Source organism: Hetaerina americana, unplaced genomic scaffold (genome assembly GCF_022747635.1).
Source record: "Hetaerina americana unplaced genomic scaffold, ioHetAmer1.1.p SCAF_2, whole genome shotgun sequence".
NCBI lineage: Eukaryota > Metazoa > Arthropoda > Insecta > Odonata > Calopterygidae > Hetaerina > Hetaerina americana.
The window spans coordinates 53,650,437-53,673,837 of NW_027286763.1; the positions used below are offsets into that span (position 1 = coordinate 53,650,437).

General features: G+C 38.5%; 1 protein-coding gene across 9 annotated transcripts in view; it reads left to right on the forward strand.

Annotated features, from left to right (window-relative positions):
• eag (ether a go-go) overlaps positions 1–23,401 on the forward strand; it is a 604,077-nt gene that overhangs the window by 405,823 nt on the left and 174,853 nt on the right. For all 9 annotated transcript variants that reach the window (XM_071584540.1, XM_071584544.1, XM_071584541.1 and 6 more), the window contains exons 4-5: positions 14,350–14,450; positions 15,677–15,809. In XM_071584540.1, the coding sequence (XP_071440641.1) occupies positions 14,350–14,450; positions 15,677–15,809 (234 nt within the window). The remainder of the gene's footprint in view (positions 1–14,349; positions 14,451–15,676; positions 15,810–23,401) is intronic.

Below are 23,401 nucleotides of genomic sequence, written 5' to 3' on the forward strand. Positions count from 1 at the left end.
CAGTTGAATGCCTCTAATTACAGATACAATAATATACCATTGCTTATTGTTATTGAGGACGTACTATGTGCGAAATAGGATGATTTAGCAAACCTTTTAGGCAATTGACCAGAGATTCATTACCGTTTTCACCCATTATTAATATTAAATCCCATTTTGCGTGTTTTTCATACCCATTGCTCTAGAACTTTTCTAAATTTATACTTCCCCATAACATGTTCCATTTTTTCTCGTATCTTCATTAAACCGGACTATAAATCATAGAGCATGACGGATTACAGTAAAACGTGTCATACATCATCTATGAGAAGGGGAATTCCACGCTCTTGATGACATTCAAAACGCAGATTTCTTTGATTGAAAATTACTTAAGCTTCGATGGATTTCAACCGATAATCCGGCGGAAGAATGTTTCACGTGAACAAGTTCTGGCTGCAAATATTCTTTTTTGCTCTTGTGGCAGTGAATTCAAATTCATAAATTGTTAATATATTCTCCAAAAATTTATTCATGGCATGGAATAAGGTAATCTAATGAATGCCAGAGGGTGACGCTAATTTCAAATCATCAAATTCTAGCCCTCCTCTTTTTACAGAATAATTCAGGGGGCCAGCGTCACCAAAACTCACCAAATAAAATAAAATGGCGGGGGTCATATGAATTCTTCGTTTGCAATATCACTTACAAAACCAGTGTAAACGTCAGATCTAAAATTATTACGGAATTATTGAATGTTCGCACCGATTGATAGGCCCCCTCTAGGCTCATAAATTCTTTCCTTTTTTTAGGTCCTCTCACTTTTTAGTGAAACTTTCGAATACCTCGCTGTATTATATCGACGAGGATGACTTTATTAGGCTTCCGGACAATATACTACCTTGATCAAAAAGTTCGCGGAATAACCACCGTGTGGCGCTCCCATCGTTCCGATTTGAGTTCTGTTTTTTTTTGTTAAATTGGTACATCTGTTGTTGATATTCCCTTTAAATCTTAGTGTCATAACTTGACATTTGCAAAAGTTACGGTCGGTTTTCGGTATGTCCATCAGTGCTTCCTGCGATTTTTCCATTACTTCCTCTCGGCTGCTAAAACGCGTTCCCCGTAATGGTTTTTTAACTCGATTGAACAGAAAGAAGTCACAGGGAGCCAAATCAGGTGAATTCGGTGGCTGTTGGATGGTATTTGTTGCATTTTTCGTCAAAAAATTACGAATAATGATAGCACTGTGCGACGGTGTGTTATCATGGTGCAAAATCCACGAGTTTTCTGCCCACATTTCTGGTCTCTTTCGGCGAATTGCTTCACGCAAACGTCTCATAACGCCCAAATAATACTCTTTGTTTACTGTCTGGCCTTCTGGCAAAAATTCATGATGCACTACACCGTTGTAATCCATGAAAACCGTCAGCATTGCCTTCTTTTTTGACTGAAAACGACGTGGTTTTTTTGGTCTCGGCTCATTTGGTGAACGCCATTCACTTGCCTGATGTCTGGATTGCGTGTCGTACTCATAAACCCACGTCTCGTCTCCAGTAATGATCCTTTTGATGAATGTGGGATCGGATTCAGCCTCGCAAATCATGTCTTTTGCGACGTCAACACGGTCTCTTTTTTGCATGAAATTGAGGTCTTTCGGCACCAACTTTGCTGCTACACGACGGAAACCCAAATCATTAACCACAATGTCTTGGGCGGATCCATAGGCAATGTTCAAGTCCTCCGCTATTTCTCTGATGGTTAATTTGCGGTTATTGACCAACATTTCTTTTACTTTATCAATTTTTTCACCGACTTTCGATGTCGATGGTCTGCCACTGCGTTCATCATCTTCGATTGACTCACGACCACTTCTGAACCGCTCGTGCCACTGGTAAACGACCGTTTTTTTTAGAGAATCGTTGCCGAAACACTTTTCCAACATTTCCAACGTCCGTGCGCCACTAAATCCGTTTTTTACGCAAAATTTAATACAAGTTCGTTGTTGCAAATTTAAATCCATTTCTGAAATTGTAAAAAATCGCCAACACACACAGAGATAGATGTACTCTTGGCTACGTAACTTTTGCAAATGTCAAGTTATGACACTAAGATTTAAAGGGAATATCAACAACAGATGTACCAATTTAACAAAAAAAACAGAACTCAAATCGGAACGATGGGAGCGCCACACGGTGGTTATTCCGGGAACTTTTTGATCAAGGAGTAATTCAGCTTGAGGCTAATAGGGACCGTCCTTTATGACATCTAAACAGATAAAATCGCATAGAATACGGCTCAGATGTTTTACCGCGAATAGAGTGGATAGTAATTTGTGAAAAAAATCCTGAATTTTTCAATCCTTGATGTTCGTAATAAAATGCAATTAACGATTTGCGCGAATTCGCGAGAGAGAAAACCAAAATTTGAAAACACACAAATGAATATTTTATAACATCCGCTTATTAGGTTTCATCCTTTGTGTATCTAAATCCTCCCAAAATTTTGGGAATTCTCTCAAAAAGAATTAGCTCTGTACACCACGAATTGGCGCAATCGCTGCGCCGTTGCTTCAAGTCCCTCCGTGAAATTTGGCTTAGTCTTTGGCTAGTGACTGCGTCCCTAAAATGTAATTTGGGGAGTACTGCGCGCTTCCGACTCCATTTTATTACTCCCTCCGGGTGGCTCCGATTTTCATCCGCTACGGAATACAGTGTAGTCCAACGGCTTTTTAAGTAACTTAAGCTATACAACGGAGAGCTGAATGGGAACAGAAAAAAAACCATTTCTCATAATTGCTCAGAAATATTTCATAATAGTCAGTTGGCCTATTGCCTCCTCTTATTATATATTGAGGAAATTGCATAAACAATTAATATGCATGGCAATTCAATATCTCATGCTGAACTATTGTAAAAAATGAATGTCATTAATCGTCACTTTACATTGGAAGAAAATAAAAAGATCAGTGTTTTGGGACTGTGCATGCCATTCGTGTAACTAGGCCACAGCTGATGCTTATTTGGATACTATCTATGGCCAAGAAACGTTAGAACGATGATTTTACTGGTAAATAGAGTCAAAGAACTAGGTTAAATTCGTTTAAAGCACCTTGACTTAGTGCATGCATTTTCAGCCGACTTATGAAAACAGCTAATGGATATCTCCAAACTAAACAGTTATTGTATACACGTCTTCTTAGAACCAATATGGGATAATTAAAGACAGGACACTCTCTATATACACCTCATTTGGTTCTTGACAGCAAATCTTTCTCTCATATTTTTTTAGGAGTAAGAAAAACAGTGTTATATTGAATTCAAAATGCCTTCAATGCTAGCTTAGGGACACATTTATGGAATTATCGAATAGAAAAGTTCTATCTATACTAAATGAGTTTACTTTTTTCATCAAATGTATCTAAAATGGCTATTTTAGCACACATAATGTAAATGGTCTCAATGAAGGGATTAAAAAACTATAAGATTTATAAATTTTCCAGTAATGTCGTTGTCAACAAAACAATCATTTTAATGTTACCATTCTTCTTCAGCATGCAACGTCCATTAATTAGTTCAAAATTTCTGATATCAATAGACCAATTTCACATTTCAAAAGCCAGTTGTTCTTAAACATAAAGAGTTCTACCAAAGCATAGGATACACTGATTTTCTCTGCTTCCAATGTGAACCATTCAAAATTCAACAATTTCAGTTCGGTAGCATTTTTTACTTGAAACACCATTTGGTTCAGCGCGGTCAGTTTTATTCCGGGGGACTTACATGCCTAACCTTCGTCCGCACCGCTTTCTCTTCCCTCCACCATTCCGGGCACGAAAAAAAATCAGCAATCCCACGAGTGCAGCAATCGCTGATCTCACGTGACGAGCACTGTAGAGCATATCCGTGATAAAAAAGAAAGCGCGTGAAGCTGGCTGTTTCCCCGAAACCAGCCCACCGGAAGCGATTAAGTGGATTTTATCTCGGAGTAGCAGTTTTTACCGTATTTGCCATTGCCTTTTGGCCCGGAGTACTCTTCCGAGGGAATGTGGAACCTTGGTGGTGTTTGTGCTTCGACAGCTAAAGCCGGGTGTTTTCCCGCCACCAGTCCCTAATACACCCACGACTGCGGCAGTAGCAGTGGTTTGACTTGCATTCCTTTGACCTCCTTCTCTTTAGGTCTCTCTCTCGCAACCTGGAGCTCTCCCGATTATGATGTTACCCTATCCATTCTACGTCGCACTCGAAAAAAAAACACATTTCATTTTGTTGATGCTGAAACGTCTTACAAAAGAGTTTACTTTTTGTGCAGGAATTTTGAAAAATGAGTTAATATTGGAATACTTGACATGGAGAACATGTTTTCCTAGATTATGTGTTTATGTAACACAACCATCTTTCCTGATAAAAAGAAATTTTGAATGCACTGAAATAAGGTAATTGGAGAAATGCATTAATTTAAAAAAATTGGTTTTTTGATTTCAAGGTGACAATGGCGAACAAACAATGTAATTGATGAATCATACCTTATATTATTTACTTTATCAAAGGTCATTAGGTAGGATAATTGTTGCATTTGTCTCAGAGAAATGCATTTAACCCGTTGATTACTAATTTTAAGTAAAATTAAACACAATAATGCAATTTAAGTACTAGAAATGACGCCCCTCAGTTTTTTTTCAAACAAACAATTCGAAAACTAACGCAGTACGGTGCGTTTGTGTGTGCTTAGGAAGGTATGTATGTGATGATATATATATATATATATATATATATATATATATAATTCCATGTGAATGAGTATATGTTCGCCATATGTCGGGTTTACCGCATTTGAATGTATATATTTTATTTTATATGTATAAATATATACATTCAAACGCAAAAAAAACCCACCATATGGAGAAGATATAGGAACCTGTATACTCATTCACATAGAAATAGTTATAAGGAACATGGATAGGAATACATAAAATTTGAACTCGGGAGAGGGGGGGAATCGAGCAGATCACAAGTGCAAAAATATTTCCTTGACCGGGACTTGAACACTTTTTATGGTTTTAAGTCGACTAATTTGTATTGTATTTATAATTGCACTGCAAAAATCTATCACCCGACTAATCAAAATTCATTGTTTTCACATCTGAGGTGGATTCTATCCCCTAACCGTCGAGTGCGCCATCCGCCGCGGTAACCAGGTCATAAACTACGCAAAAGAAGCAGCAAATGGCGCTGTACTTGTTTCAAACCTCCCAGGGGTCAGGGGGCTTATTCATTTGCAAGGACATTTTATCGACCAATTTAAAAACCAAACAGTTAGCGAAGTATTTTTGATTACCAAATATGTTTTATACGTGCAGGATATATTTAAATGGCATTTGCAAACTTCTAGAACTTGAAGGGGATATTCATTTAATGAATCGTTAAGCTAGTCGGAGTTCTCTTCGTCGCTTCATTTCTGAGACACGAGAAGATGAAAATAATCCTTAACGCTTTGGTGTTTTCAGCTTCTCTATTGATTTCTCAAGCGATTAAGCTGGATGAGGGGAATGGGAGATTGTTGATGCCGTATGTGACGCCGCAAATTAAGTTTATAATATTCATTCAGTATTTTTGTCTTGAGGACAAAAATGCATCGCACCGCGCCCATTTAGCTCTGAAAAGTAGAATTGGCTCGTGAAAAACCTTCTCTACCAAACCTTAGGATTTTTTAAGATTATTTAAACGCTCGCAGGATTTTGATATGGGTGAAATTCCTGAATGTTTTAGTATTAGCACATATTTCCTTTGTCAAACGTTAGAAATAATGTGCCCAAAATTACATATAAGAACTTAAGTTTTGAAAAAGAGGAACATTCTTGTCAGGGTTTATTCAACAGAATTGTGCGTAGAACGTCAATAATCGACCTTGCAATGGTTCTTAAGAATAAGCGCACACATTTATGTGGTCTTCGTGCCTAGTGCTTTTTTTTTACTGAATAGTTTTAAGCGTAATATCTTTTACTAAACAGATCTCTCCTTCTGTCGTTCCCTTTTTAATATCATCGGAAATTAGTTCTTCCACAGTTCCTGCTGAATTTTTTGAGAAATCCCTCTTCTTTGAATCACTGTCATGAGTCGGTTGAACACTTTAAGAGTCTAATGTGTTCCAATTCCAGGATTTTGCCCGATTTTGAAGTTGGCAGAGCTTTTCACTAGAATTATTCTTTTGGAATAATCTTTTTCCATAGGTTTTAAATTATATTTGGTCAAAACACCGTGCACTAGTCATGGATGGACTCAGACTTCATATAGTGTTTTATAGGATAGGTAGATTATAAATGAAAACTAAAATAATTGATATCGTTTATTTAACGACACACTTCTTCTGAAAATAAAATGTAGATATTGCTGGAAAAATCTAAATTGCCGGAGACTGTTAATAAATAATAAGGCTTTTCCATTGATAGACCACAGAGGTGCTCTAAGATTCGATAACCTAGACTTCTTTTCACACTGTCGTCCAGGTGACTTGCGACTCATGGGACATGTACCCATAAGGTATTATACTTCTGGTATATAAATTAACACTGGCATTTGGAAGGAGTACAAAGGTTTAGGTACCTTTAGAAAATGAATAAAGATAGAAGATATCACGTTAACAAACTCAAAAGTGTATACATGTAAAAACTTAGCTTTTACCGGTCATCCATAATTAGCAATGATGTGTTGTCGTCTTATTCTCATATCTTTCGCATCATCGTTGACAAAATATTCACCAACCATGACCATGAATTCTTATACGCGCTTTAGCTCTAAGCAAAATATTTCCACATCACTGACATTATTATAAGTTGCAGTAAAGGAAACATGTATCCTATTTTAAATTCGATATTCTCTCAAAGAGGAAGTATTTCCAACGGTTTATGCTTTTGAGGGTCCTGAAATTCTAAGGAGGCTCTCGATCCTTTTAAAACTTGTCTATAGTGTTGGCCACCAATATTTCTCCCCGTCTTATATCGAATGTCATGTTATAATCGTGCTTAAGAAAGTCTGTGGTAAAGACTCTTGCGAAAGAGATGGAGGGAAGAGAGGAGTTTGTAGTCAAAGGAGGATGGCGATACAAAGGGCCAAAGGAAGTAGAGAGATATGGAGAGGAAAAATTTGAATAGGAAGTGGCGAGGGTGCAATTATAGAGACGAAGAGCCCCAGGACCGTGGTTGGAAGTGAAAGGTAAGAGGGGGGATTAAGGGCGACAGGACACCGAAGAGCACCACAAACACCAAATCCTCTCGAGGACCACACGTACACCGATCGTCCATTTGGGCGCTCACGGCCAATTCAAAGGGTATAACACTCCCGCATACCGCCCTCGACCAAACCGAGAGTTGAATCAGGTATGCATTGTAGTATGAATATAACAACGGCATTGGAAAGAAGCTGGCTTGATTTCTCTCACTCTTAGTTTAACTTATATTAAATTTCTCCGCTCATTTCCGCGGGGTATCTTAAAATCATAACGCTTCTATAGTCCCTAGTGGGTGTTCCCGAAGCGGTCAGGTTGCCTTGGGAAAACAGAACTTTAAACGATTTAACATACTTGGGGATCCCGGATCGAGAGGGGAGCGACTGGACGTCAAGGTTGCTTTCAAAGAACCTCATGTATTGCCATAGAAACGGCATACGGTGCGTTAAATCACTTAGCGCTGTCCAATCTTTTAGTTGTATCGAGCCTAAGTTCCCAGGAACGTTCGTCAGTGAAAAGAGACGAACCAGTGCAGTCCAAGACCTACTATTAGACGGTCCAGAAACCACTTCTCCTTAATGCCAAAGCTTCCATCCGATTGATTTCGGATAATACGACAAACTGTGGATTTAGGGGCAGCTCGTTTTAGCAAGAGGAGAAAATTGTAAGCGAAAAGGTTTATCCCTTCAGAAATAATTTTCCTGTAACCGTTACCATCGCAGCGCTGACGTAAAAATCTTTCGCGCCGAACGTTCTGCTATCGTTAAAAACTCTCTCATTGGCTGCCTTATTGCTGTTGAAGGATGGCAAGGACTGTTTTTTCTCCATCATAATGCGCACATAAAGAAATTTTATACAAAATAAAGTGGAACCGTCTCTCACATTCTTGTCGAGCTATTTAATTATTTTCAGTTTATTATAAGGCGATTCGATCATACCTGGCGGAAGCTATAATTTTTTCTATGATATTTTTTGGTTAAAACATTGGGAGCAATTAACTTTTTCTTGAGTCATAAGAGCAGGATTTCCTTTGGCAATTATTTTTATGTCAATCTATTACTAATCACTTCAAAACAGTGTATCGTCAAATTTTTCATAGAAAATCTTACATTATTTTATGTTTTGTAATGTATTTATATCAACATATTTTCATTGAAATTCTTCAATAATTAATATTATAATATTTGATGACTAAGCCGAATTTATTAACTAAATTTAAAACCTCCAAGCGCTAATGGATTTAATATTATTAGTTAGCTGGAGTAAATAAATTGCTGTCCTCTAGAGTAGTGAAAGGCGACATATTTTCTGTGGACACTTGATAGTTCAGTGGGTAGAGCGCTTGGCTACTAACTAGAAGGTCCAGCTTTGATTCCGGGCAATGCCTCTAGGTACGACCTCACTCTCACCTGTGTGCCAGATCTTCCTCGGAAATCACAGACGGTTCGTGTAAAGTAACTGCTTCCCTTACCCTCATCTTATCAATAAATCTCACATACCGGATAGGGCTTAGCACGAGGTAAGCTCTATCAAAGCTCACCTATCAATTCAAACTTCGTATTGATTACTGTATTTTTTTTTACTTTCCAGCTTGGATATTGGACACGAGCTCAAAGACCTTAGTTTCTTGCCATTTGTCTTGAGCTGCCCTAATTTACCTACACCTAGCTCACATGTGTATAGCTTTTAATGCTCTAAAGAAATGCAAAATATTGTTCAACGATACTTGGACGCTGAAAAAGTTTAATTTACTAATATGTGAGGAAATCATGGAAGTTGTGGATAAAAGACCTGTGCAGGTAGAAATCGTCCTTCGCGGGGGGGGGGGGGGAATACGATTCATCGTATTCCTCCCGTTCTTATAAATGGAAATGGACGGTTTGTACACGCCCTTATTACATTAAATGATATGTGAGTTTATCCTTGATGCTGATATGCAAAAAGACGTTCAGTTCATAATTCTCTTTAGATTTATAGAGCGGTGATAGCATTTGTGGTGGGGAAGGGAAAAATAACTTGAAAATTACATCCGATTGTAACGAGAATACAGAAAACACTGCATTAGTATTGGAACGTCAAATGATAAATAACAATCAAACACACTGATCCGAACACGTATTTAGTGACGAAAAGGAATCGGGAAGAAGTAACATTGCCGGAATCTCTTAATAATCTCGTTTAGGGTTCTCTGGGGTGTAAAGTTGTGTAATCTTCCACTCCACAATTAATTCACCTCGGATCGCCTAAGTGATCCTACCTTTTCTTCTCCATGACCTAGACTCCCCAAGAACGATGCGTTCCTCAACTTCGCCCTCCTCCCCCCATTCGCCCCCGTCGTTCCGCTTGCCCCTCCGAACTAACTCCTTCGATCCCCCATCCCGCAATCTTCGTCGCACGGGAATCACTTGGATTAGATCCGAGGAGAAGCAAAAGCGGTCGGCCCCCAACCCCCCCCACTCCCTTTTATTCCCGCTCTTCATTCCTCACTCGGATCTCCCTCTCTCTCTCTCTCGAATGCCTCACGAAATTTATCACTCACTCCCTCTCCTCACTCTACTCTGTCTCCCCTCCTCTCCGTCTTCCCTCCTTCCACCACCCACTTCGAAATAAATCGATGAGTGGCGGGATCTGCAAGCAAGATGGCGAGCCCGACGTATTTAAGAAACTTGTAGACAAGGTAAAATATGAGAAGTGGGAGTGATTGAGGGGAGGAGGAAGGGGGTGACAGCGGTGGAAGAGGGAGGATGTTGGAAAGGAGGGGATTTGGAGATTCCGGGATTATTTGTGGAGGGATATGAAACAGGAAAGTGATAGGAGTGAAAAAGATAGGAAGGGTAGAGTTTTAGAGGTTCGAGAGAAGTGAAATAACCAACCCTCCCATTCCCACCCCTTCCCCACTCTAACGGGGAAAGATCCACTTAACTGATATCACTCGACGGCCTTTCCAGCTCCTTTGCCATACACACAAGCACACACACACACGCACACTCAAAATCCTCTTTTACCCCATTGAGCCATTCTCCTCCCATGCTTCCTCTCCCCTCTTCCAACCAGGGGCTACCTTCCTTCTCGGTGGTCACACTCGCTACCCTCCATTTCTCACTCTCCCTCGGTCGCCGTGGGTTATCCTCTTTCCCTTCTGTTTCCTGAGTTATTTCCCTTTTCCGCGTCCGCCACCAAAAGCCATGCAAATCTCTGAAGGGTGTGTGTGTGTGTGTGTGTTACGCGCTGTGCCCAATTCCACCTCCCTTTCGTGGCGGAAGCCTTTGTAGCATTAGATTGTGGGTCTCGAAGGTGAATCTCTCTCAAAAGGGACAAAGTGATTAAAACTCCTTTCATCCTCGGCTCCTCCACTTCTGGGAAGGAAGGGTATAGTATTCTTGAAGAATATCGCCACAGGCGCAGCTCATCTGAAAGGGCTGGCTTTAAGGAGCTGCAATCTAAGTGGAAGGAAAAGGTGGACGAGTCTAGTGTGGATTGCCAAAAATATGTGGTGTAGTATTAATCACTTAAAATTCTCTGGAATAATATGTGCAATGAGTGCGTGTAAGTCACCCGTGCAAGTTGTGATGAAGATTTGGGATAGATATTTACAAATAATGCGGTAGTTGCAACAAAAAGCAAGAGATTGGAGAAAACAAGACGTGATCCAGCTCGCACTGCAAATTTGTGTACCGTACAGTGAAGATTGGTATATAATATAACTTACATACTGTACAATTCAATTTCCAGATCATAACAATAAACGAAGGAGTAAGGTCACTTGGAACAATTTGAACTTTTGGACAAGTCTAAATGAATAAATCATTTGTGTTTCAGGAAATACGGCAAAGAGATATTGCTCAAGGAAGACTGACCGTTGGCTAAGATGACCTTTCCCCGCAACTTGGTCATTACTTTTATAGACGCAAATCAAAACTGAGGGAAGAAAACGGTTACATTTCGGATGATGACGTAAATTCTTAAGTGCAATCCTCTGCATTGGTCCTCAGAACCCCAATCAAAGTTTCAAGTCGAAAACGACACTCAGATAGGAATTCAGATTAGCGATAAGTAAAAGAAAACAGGTCGCCACTAATTAAAGCTAACTAAAAAATTATAATTATACTTAAACATCCAAAACTGGAAAGGAATTACTGCTGTTCTTAGACATAATCATCTATTCATCAAAACACCTTAATTGATTTTCATTTCAATATTTTGGAAATTTTGTGGAAATTGGTTTTGATCGCTAGTAGTACTTGAGTATGTGGTGTCATTACACCATGGGAAACGTTGACAGTGCAAAGCAATCATGCTTAAATTGAGTACTGTAAGAAAAAGTTAAACCGTTGTGGCGTCATTATTGGAAAAAATTTAAAAATGATAAAAAGGCAATAGATATTTATCAATTTTTGACTGTGTTTGTGAAAGAATTAATTCAATGATCTATGCTCGTCTTTGACATTAGTAATAATTTCCCTGGAAAATTTATCTTTACACGCTTACATCTATGGACTCGGAAAAGATTGAAGGATCAATTAAAATACTAGGGAGGCGCAAATCATCAGATCTAACATAGTGAAGGCACTACAGGAACATTGCCGAGTAGAGGAAAAGTTCATAAGTGAACAAGCTATGATAGGCTTTATTTCGCGTTGAATTTACGTCAACTGGAACACGAGTCAAAAGCTAACGGCCATTCACAGATAGATTTAATTTCGACATTCAGGAGGATGCAGAAAACAGCTGACTGTTTACTCGTTGTGTTTGAAGAGAATGCATTATATGAATATTCAATAGCTTGGTTATTTGGGATATTGGGGATAATATTAACATACACGAGTTAAAACCACAGATGAATACAAATTCTTTGATTTAGACGATAGCATAGGTGACATTACTTTACTGACACATTACAATGGAAAGTGGAAAGCAATACCAAAACGAAAATTTAAGACAGAATTATGTCCGATATGAGGAATCATTTTTCCCCTCGCAGAATGCGAGACTAATTCAGCAGGATCCATAGCGAAAATGTTAACTTTCAAATGCCAAAAATCACAAATCATCGATTGCCGTAATTGCTGGATAATGGCCTTACACTCCCTGCTACACATCCTTGTGGCGGCTAGCAGATAAGACGTAGACTACTTCGTAAAAACGCCGCATATTATGCGGAAAAAGGTGACAAAAAATTAGAATTTGTTAATTATTACTATTTCAATCATATTTTTATGAATTTTACGAAATTTCGCTTGATTTTAACTTAACACCGAAGACTTCTGATTCCTAATAGATTTTTCATCCTACACCAACCTTTATGCCACAAGTCCTTTGAGGTACGACGATGGATATGCTCCATTTGAATGAAAACAGCAACAAATATATGGCGTAGTATTGGTGTTTTGCGCCAACTGGACGATAAAACTAACCAGCTGTGAATGAGGGAAATGTTTTCTTGTAGTTTTGAAGGCGTGGTTTTTTCTTTGTGTAAAATTTCCGACTGCATACAGAAATGGGTGACGATTGCCAGTCCTTGGCCGAGAAAAAATTTTCCGTGACGTAAATCTTCCGCTAGAACTAATGAAGTTTGCTGGAGTAGAAGGAAGGAAGCTCCAGATTATGCAGACTGCAAACTGCTCCCGGCTGGAATAGACCCGATGTCTTACCTCATTAAAGGGAATGAATGTGAGAGTAGCGGTCGTACTTTCATTCGGTTGAATGCTTCCCTTCTATGAGGAAATCCTCCCTCCGTAACAATTTCCTTTCTAATGCTTACGACGTGTGTAGTGGCCGAATTGAGGCAATTAGTTTTCACAACTTATCTCCAACTGCAGTCAGAAATTTTGCAAGTTTCCTTTTTAAGATCGTAGAAGCCAAACGGCTTCACATTAAGTGATTCCTTTCAACGTAATTTACAATTACATTCATGTCTCGTGCACCAACCATCTGATTACCGTCATTAGAATCAGCATTGTATGTCGTGCAAAGGAAATAGTTAGGAAAACGTTTTAAGGCATTGGATTAGGAAAAGAGAACTTTAACATACTTGGTTGCCATCACCGATTGCTTGCGGATAGAAGCGGGCTCTAAATGTAGTAGTCATCCCTTAATACCTTACACGACCTGGTATCTATTAATATTATTTAATAACCGTGATCCGGAAAGCTAATAGAAATTTGATCTGTCAAATAAACAATTGAGCTTGAAACAAATTTGATCTGACTTAACCAAGATGGTTTAAAAATAATATAAACCAAGCGTTTCACGTTCTCGTCTCTGTTGATTTCTAAACAGGTCCCATTTTGAAACTTGCATTGATTTTCTAATCAAATTGATCGTTATGTCACGCTACGTTAATCCCATGTGTGTCAAAAATGAAATATGAAATAACGCTTCTCGGCCGAATAACACTAGCTGCTTATTTATACCCCAATTATATTAAACGTAGAAACTCCATTTGAGGTCTTCTAACAGTAGTATATACAATAATCTTTTAAACTTTCTGCAATATCAAGAAAGATTATATAACACCCAATTTTCACTTGCTTTCCAGCAACCTTAATTCGGGTATTTTCATTTCTGAGAGGTTAGATTGACATAAACTGGATGAGATGTCCTAATTAAATTTTTTTCACGTATCATAATAAACGGTGCAGAAACTCCTTTGAAAAATTATTTCATTTCGTTACAGTTCTTGTGAGAAGTAATATACAACGAGTCTATGCCGTAAACAGTATATAGATACTGTAATTGGGAATACGGATTTCAAAATTCGTTTATTAACCCTAATCAATCATAGAAGGGATGCCTCGCTATGTTTATGAGAAATTACTCGATGGTTATTTTTATTGAACTTACGGACAAGCTTGCAGAATTACCACATTTTGGTTTATATTTAACCCCGCGGCAGGATGAAACAAAATTGGGATCATATTTTTTGTAAATAAGTCCATGGAATTAAGTTATGTGTCTTCCAAAGTTGAACACCAAAAATAGTCATTCATCTGAGATATATTCACTGTGGATCATATGTTAGATCTATAATCAACCCTTTTGCTTTATCTAACTAGTTTGTTAAAATTTAGCACTTAATACGAAATATTAAGCATTTTTGCCTTTCAAATGGAATGTTAAAAAACTAATTATCCCTCTCTTCCCTTTCAGCTGATAGCAGTTTCCTCTTGGCAAATGCTCAGATCGTGGACTTTCCAATTGTCTACTGCAATGAATCCTTCTGCAAAATCTCCGGCTACAACAGAGCAGAGGTAAGGATTCTAAAAACTATGTCATTGCATGCAATTATAGGGTCCCCTAGATTTAAACCCCGTTCCCTTAAAATCAGGTCATAATTTTTACTTTTCGATCCGTGCGGTGATCTGCGCCCCATGAATACTATTCTTCCTTCTCATTTCCATATCTTGATATTATCTCCATAAAATTTTCAATGCCCATTCTACATATGCAAAAAAGGTATAGTGATAATTACGTCCCCTCAAAATATCAGACGAGAAAAATTTAAGTCTAGTGAATAAAAATTACCTAAAACCACATAAATTATTGCAAAGTGCTCAGTGAAGATCGTTGTGAAGATTGATTTTACATTAACGACAACTTAAAACAATAAACGCAGTAGTTTGCGGTATATATATATCGATAAAATGGTAACAATGCGTTCATTTTAAATTAAAATACATGCCTAGCATGTAATATTTGTTTATATGCATACACTGTGTCAGCCTTTGATGTTTTCCCTTTTATTTATTGCTTGGTTTCCATTTATAGTGATCATGATAAATGACACATTCCCCTTTTTGAAATGTTCCTTAATTCGTTTATCCGTAAATTTTATTGTGCCTGAGCAATAATGTATGTAGCCTTAGGTGAGTTGAAATTCTTTTTTACACTGGTTAACATATGTTAATTCTCGGTCTTATGCTTGTCAAGATTTCCTACAGCTGCAAATAGGCTTTTCGAGTGTAGATTATAAACTGCAGAATCGGAATTAATCTGCATAGTATGCCTCTGAATACGACGTATCTCGACATTTATATACGTGTAAATGATATCACAATTTATGCTTCTCTAAAAGTAAGTGTTATTTTCCATCAGGCATAGTCAAAAATACATATTCTCTACAGAAATATCATTTTAGTTCCAAACCTTCGTGCTTTAAATATTTTTGGTTGCTTAATTTAGGCACGTAATCGTTGGCTTTAATTATTCATTGAACTGCCACAAGAATTTTGTACTTGCGGTGAAATCATCACTTCAGCTGCCAACGTTTCGATGACTAACTTGGTCATCGCCTTCATGGCGTCAATGATGAATGAGTTAGTCATCAAAACGTCGGCAGATAAAATCCTGACCCGGTGAAAACCCCACGGAGACTTTACCTCATTCGTGTGCCGGGTTAACTCTAATTTTTAGAGTTATCGCTCCTGCAATGTCCCTTGATTAAAACTGGTAGAACTATTTTCGTTAACTTTAACAGGTTATGCAGAAGTCCTGTCGGTGCAGTTTCATGTACGGTGAGCTGACAGACAAAGAAACCATCTCGAGGATCGACGAGGTCCTTGAGAAACAACTCCACGATCAGTTCGAGATACTCCTGTACAAGAAAAACAGTAAGTGCTTTCAAACATTTCTCACTAGTTAGTTATTATTTTGTGAGCGTGTGTGTGTGCCATATTCACTTATCCTATCTTTGCCTTCATAGATACTCATCCTACACACTACCACTTTTTTTTCTTGATTGTGGCCAGATGAATGTATACATGGAATTTAGTGTTTAGTCGTGTGTTATAGAAATTGCATCTCTTCTTGCACATTGCTTGGTTTCCATTTGTAGTGATCATTAAATCCAAAAACAAATCAAAAATCTAAAAACATTTGACATGGACATTTGGAATAATTCATGTTTTTCTGTTTTTATGAGTTATGGTATTATATGAATCAAATAAAGGTTTCAATATGCAAGATAAGTATACCTCCATTGTCTACATGCCCATGCAATGAAAAACAATCAAAATAATATAAAATTTTTTCCTAATACTTTTTTGATATAATTTCCGCATAGAATTAGGGGACAAAAATACTAAAAAATATGGACGTTTTGGTTAAAATTCAATTACTTTCTGTCACTCATGGACGGAACCTTTCTTGATATATTTGTGTAATATTTAATCTCGCAAGTTGCATTAAGATAGTCTCAAGCCAGAGTAAATCGAATTTCCTTTTTCGGAAAAACGACTACTTTGCAATTGAAAGTGTCCATTGTGGTTTCATGTACTATTTACTGGTCCTGTTTTTCGATTTTAAAGTTCATAATATTTTTCTCCACGTTGAATTTTCGACAGATTTGATACGAGACAGGGCCAGGGACCCCAAATAAAAATATTTGGAAATAAGTTTTACAAATATAATCAATTTTCCATAATTTTCCCGTGATTGACTAATGCAATGGACCAAAACCAAATTTTACTCATATAATTGGTGAAAACATACGCGAAGAAATTTAGAAATATCACTTGAGCAACTGAGATATATCTTGTGCATTGATTGTAAGATATATTTTGGAAATCCAGCAATGGTCCTGATCAATGTTCCTATGTGTGTAAAGGTGTTTTTGTTCAGAGTTAACGATCTTTTTTTATCAAACTATGAGGGGACAACGCACCCTGGCTATAGTTCTATAGCACGATTTTTGACGTCCAATTTCTGGCCACATTTGGAACAGTTTTGAATTGTGCTTTGTCTCCTGTCGGTATCTCTCAAGTAGTCTGCCATGAATAATCCGAGTAAAGCTCATGAATCCGACAATACACTTTTACAAGATTCGTCCCTTCATGTTTTTTTAAAACTGATATTGAATTAAGAGCGCGGGAATAATAATTTTAATATATTTGGCATGATTTATTCTCGAAATGAAAATTAAACGAAAGGACCAAAAATCTTAAATTTTTATCGTTATTTTTATACCGATAAAACTTTTACGTCTTATACCTTCTTCAATTCAATATTTGAATGATGAATAGGCTTAAATTTCAATACCAATGAAATTCAAAACCGTCCCAAATATGTGTTGTTGGCCATTGTAGATATATCTTATCGCTTCAATCTCTTTCCACCTGTAATTTTTGCATTTACATCACAATTCACCATCATTATGGTCATGATGATCTATTTCAACCCCTCCCTTTTGGTAATGTAAGACAACTTCCTACTCATTCCTTCTTATTTTATGAAATAAGATTCAATATTTTTCAGATCATATTCTCGGCGTGATTTTACTGGAGTGATTTAAATGTTATTCCAAATCTTATGTGTTATCCGTTTGTGAATATGGACTCCTTCCCTTTTATTTCCATTTGATACAATTTCCGTCGAGTGAATCATTTCCCTTTCCAAATTGGAAGAATAAGAAATCCCCCCCTCCCCCTGTGCGCCTTGCCCTAACTTTCAGGCCCATTCAACCGCTCGGAGAGGACATTCTCCGGCAACAACATTGATCGCGCGACCTCAGCTTCTTCCCACCAATTGAACTCTGGCATAAATTACTCCGAATCGCTGATTTTTATTCCTTATTTTATTTTCCTTATCTCGTAAACAATGGTTCCTTTATTTGGTCCTCGCTATCGTCCCATTCGCTCTTTCCGCTCGCTCGACCGAAAGGAAACTATTCGGTCGAAGCGAAGGAGATGTGGTTGAAGCTCTCCTTAAACACATTCATTAAATATGTAAACCTATCTATTCCCTTATTCTCACAGTATTCTCTTTAGCCGCTTCATCTACTTCTTCTCGCTTTCTATTCCTCTTCTCATCTCCTTAAGTCATCGTCTTTCGACCCACTTTGATTTTTCCTCTCTCATCACATATTTTTTTCCTTTCTCCATTATCGTCTTTCACTTCCATCCTGACCGAATGCTAAGCATATCTGCTATGCGCGTATTCAATTTTCTTTAGCGAAGTTCATAGCATTAACCACGGATGCCTTATCCTCAATTGACGGTTCATTGCTTGATTTTTGTCTTTTTTCCATTCAGCTACAAAAGTAAAATTCAAATTGCATTAAAAGATAATCTTGCCTATATTAAAATATGTTGTGATGGTTGATCGGGAATTTACAGTCCATCGTGTGGTTAAACCGTTTGGTGGAGTCGATTCCAAGGTTTCTTGTTACACTTACCGTCCTATCTAACTGAAAATTTTCGCGCAAAAAACTCCACCATTTCAAATAGTCACCTTCTTACATGATCTTCCTCCGCTAGATACCAGTCGAACGTGCTTCATTCAATGATTTTCAAACGGACGGTGGAAGTTTTCACGTCACGAGTGGGTGAAAGGTCGAGGGGCCATTCGTACGATCCCGTTCCAATAATTCCGTTTTTTATGAATTTTGGGATCTTGACCAAGATACCTCCACCCGACCCGGATCATTTCCCTTCCCTCGTTCTCCCGTGCTCGCCACATGCACACACGCCCGAACACACAAACACTCACACGCTCACACACGAGCGCACACATGGGAACACCATCCGTCGTCCCCCGCTACCCTGCTTCCATTACGTTCCCCTTTTGTTTGCGCAACACTCACGGGCCTCCCTCACGCTTTCCTCTTACACACACACACGTACGTGTACACCGAAGCTCTCCCCTTCGACCTCTCCAACCCTTTCCCTCAACCCGTCCCACCCCAAACCACACTCTTTTGTTTGGGAACGGGTGTGGGATGCAGGAGGGAGACCCCCGTGGGAGGGAGGAGAGGGCAAACCCCCTCTGTGGGAGGCTCAGAAGACGACGACAAACAAAACCTCCCCAGTTCTTTCCCCTCCGCCCACTCTTCCTCCTATTCGCGAACCTTCGACCCATCACTCCTCACCCCGCCGTGTCACCCACCTCCCCCCTTAGCGACACTACACCCCCTGCCGCCGACCCCCGCTCCCCTTTCCCGGTTCACCGTGTCGCGGACAGAGACAATCTAGAAAGACACCACACAACTCTTCCTCCTCTCTCACGAATAACCTAAGGATTATGAATCCAATTTTCCTCGTCTCTCGAGCCCGGCTCTTCTCCATCTCCCCCTTCCTGCGAATTAAACCCCTTCGTCCCTCAACAGCCTCCCGCCTCCTCCTCCTATATTGGAAAACCCGTGATGCGAGCCGCTGGAGGCACGAAGATTACATGCACGGCTTAACCCACTGGATAAATGCAAACGATCTGAGCTAGATGCTGTCACGAAGAGGAATATTTTAACCCCACATTGCTTTTGTAGAACATCCCCACTATTAGAAACTAGAGATAATCAACTGTTGTCATTGCTGATATAGGTAACAAGTCTCTCTCTTTTGGCCGTCACAACAAGAGAAAAATCAATCCAAAATAATCTTGTCAGTACTGGCAAGTACAATATTACCAAATTATTCCAAAAATATCCTAGTGAAAAGGTAGTTCTATCAACGATTAGGACCCTGTTGCTTTTCCCTTTCACTATTACATCAAGAGAAAACAGTCCTTTTTTACTGCTCAAAAGTAAAATATCATCAGATTAATGCTGAAATTCTAAATTATGTCCTTCATAAATATACATAAATTCCTCAGGTGAGTTGACACACCCTGCCACGCACCCCTGTGACGACTTGCAGATTATCACGTTAAAAGTGAATGTTTTCTCTCCTGGCATCCCATCCCCCAGGTGGAACCTTCCCTCCCTTTTCCACCCTTCTTCAGCCTCCATTTATTTTCGTGGAATAATTCGCCGAGTGGGTGCTTGAGATCTCTGCAGTCTCCAAGTCCCTAACGGATCTGTCTTCCCTCTCCCAGAACCCCTTCGCCCTCTCTCCCCTTCCTCCCCGTACACAACCATTTTGCCCTCTGCGTCCCGGCTCAAGCGCTCAAGGTGGGGGAGATAAAAGAAAACACCACAGAGCATTATAACCATCACTCCTACCCTCCCCTTTCAAGACTCCTCCCTACGATCCCTTCGCGGTCGATTATTTTGATAGGGCGTGCGGGGAGGGAGTGCTCGTGGTGGCCGCTGTTTTATTTGCGTTTCGTCCGAATCAAACAGTCCTTTAAGCTTTAACTCTTCCCCCTCTGTTTCTCGAGGAACGCAATAATTGGCATTTTCATTGGGTTTTTAATGGTCTAAATGTACTGATAAATATCCTTATTTCCCTTCTTCAAAGGAGTTAACTCCGAGAAAGTTTTCAAATTAAACTCCATCATAACTTGTTTTTGTATCAATTTAATTTCCTTGGGCATACTCTTTTGGATTCTCTTAATAATTAAAATTGCCATTCATTTTTCTCATTCCGACGCCCTCTCGTAAATTTTATGAAAATGAAAAGCTAAAAGAATGAAAATATTTTTTTCCTGGTAGATATGTATTAGATGAAAAAGTAAATAGTTGATCGTTAAGACATGCAATGTTTACTTGACCTTCTAAAAAATTTCTTTTTCTCCCAGATCATGTGATGACTCGACCTTTGATTTAATTCTGTTTATAGCTATAATTTTTTGGGGAAACAAAAATTGATATAACGGATTAAGTACAAACATTCCAAACTAATGATTCTAATATATATTAGTCAGAAATATTAAATCAAGAAAAGAGAACTGGTGGGTGACTTTGTGAGAGAAATTTACCGTTGGTAAAATATAAAGTAGCTGAATTCATATGTCATACTGAAGTTTGTTTCCATGTGCTATATGTTTCAATGGATTTTTCTAACGAAAAGGAAACTCTTGTGTTTTACATACAGCTTGATATTTATTCAAGAATTGCATATACGTTTTCCTTTATACTCTCCTTTCCTACCATTAACTTTTATTTATTAATCTTTCCAAAAAATAGAAATTCTCATTTTAAATTGATTTGTATAACTCGCTCTAATGTTTCTAAAAATGAAAACATTTTGAATCATTTTTAGACAAGAAGGAAGATTCCATCATTACAGCCCGAAAATGATCATCATGACCATAAATCATTGCAATCACTAAACGCGCTCATCAAATTCATAACTCATTTCATTACTGTTGTCTCCCTCTAGAATGTTTACAATGGGTGCCTGGATGTTGCCTGCGAATCAATATACTTGTCGTGTGTACATATCCGTTTGTGGTTTCTGATAATAGCACCTATTTGTGCTTTATGTGTTTTTTAAGTGTTACTTTTAAGTTCTGCAATCTTTCAATAGTGTGTGTAAACACATATACTTTCCAAAGAAAATATTCCAATTGAAAATAGTGGCTATTTGTTTGGTGTGTTTTTCCAAATATGTGTGTGCAATGTTAGAATAGGGTGTTCCCTCCTCCCACCTCAACATTTCCATCTGTTTAGTGTTACCCACTGTTCATTTCGCCAGCACAGACCGACTTCCCTGTGCTTGCGTGCAGTGGCAGTCGGTTTGTGTCTCTAATATGGCCACAGTGTATGTGTGTGCGTGTGTGTTTGTGTGCGCGTGTTTGAGCCTGTTTACGTGAAATTGTGCCTAGTGCATATTTTTTAAAAAATGTTAGCAGATCTACTCGCGACTCTTAAAAAAGAATAGTGATAAACAGGTTCACAGTTTATCATTCTTTTTTTTCTCTCAAAATAATTAAAGAGTAAAAAGAGTCGCTGTAACATGTTCCTGTTTTTTTTTCTTATCCTCTCCAAGGGTTTTTATTGTACTGGAATTCACAGATGCATAATAATTAATCTTTTTACCACTTTGACCCCGCACCACATCTCACGTGAGTTTCCCCGTTTGTGTGCTGCCATATTCACCGGAACGTCCTGTTCTTTTGAGTGTTCTCTAAGCAACTCTCTGCTGACACGCTTTCATTGTTCTCACACTGAATTTCTCACTGTTGTTGTTGTTGTTGTCCTTCAGTTTAACACGGGACATTTTTTTTCTCTCTCTGTGAGCTTTCATTATTTTGTGTGCACGTGCAACTTGCCTGCTCAAAATATTCAATTTCTTCCTCACTGACACTTCTCATACGCTTCTACTCCGTCGCATGATCTTACTTTTTGTCTCGACCTCGTCGGCGGTCGCATCCCCGGGCGGGTATTGCATTTCGCCGGGTGGACCGACGTGAAAATGCATGGGACACGCATTCAGAACCCGGTCGCGGAGGAGATCGGGTCGGGGGGGGGGGGTGGAGGTTGGTTGATAGTCGATGCCGATTCACAGATCGGCGCGCCACCCCCTCTCCCGGCCCCGTTTCCGTCCCGTAGCTTCTGCGTGAGCTTTTTATTTTATGTAATCTCGCATTGAGATTCTGCATGCACTTTCGTCTGTATAGATCTCACTATCAATCCCCTCCACCATTGTCTCTCCGTCTTTCCATCACACTTGACTTGGGTTTGTTGCATACTTTTGTCCTTTCTGTTCGATCGCATGCTGCATGGAATTGGCAATTCTTTCGCCGCGTTGAATTCTTCGCTGTGAATATATTGTGTGACTTAACAGATAGATTTGGTACAAGTAATCGATATACGGTGAACGTGATTTTTCCTTCGGAGATCTTCGGAAAAAAATGTGCTCTCTGAACGAGAAATAAAGATTCATGCTAGCTTAAATGCACACACAGAGAGTGTGTGCTCTATAGAGATATTTGCATAGATGTGATCGAGGAAATATTTCTTTTTCAGATTGGTTTTCCCGCGAATTTTCAACTATGTTTCCTGTTGATATTTTAAAACCAGGGTTCGCGAATCGTTTATTTTCAACTCTTTGTAGAGTTCAAGATAACTTTTTTTACGCTTGTCAGATATTTATTACGCTCATCTGATAGAATTTCTTGTACAAGAAGATTCATATATCATGCAAGTATACTTGCTGATAGCATGCTATGAAATTTATTTCTAAAAATCTCATTCTAGAAAGTGTTTACCATATAAGTAATTCCAAAATTCAAGTATTCGTTTTGGCTTAATGCTAACAATAGCGAGGAAAATAATATTTAAATATATACTTCAAATATATATTTCTTAGTTATTATTAAGTTGGTTGGTAAATAGATTTGATTGTAAATCAGTCTAAAAAATGAAAATATCGATATGTTACATAAACTATTAGTAAATAATAGACTCACCTAAAATAAAAGTAAATTTTAACATAAACATCATAAAATCCCTCAAAATAAAATACAATGGAATGACAAGAGATGGAATTTTCATCGGTATCATGAGAAAAATAAATGTGGGACAGGTTAGTGGGTACGATCACTT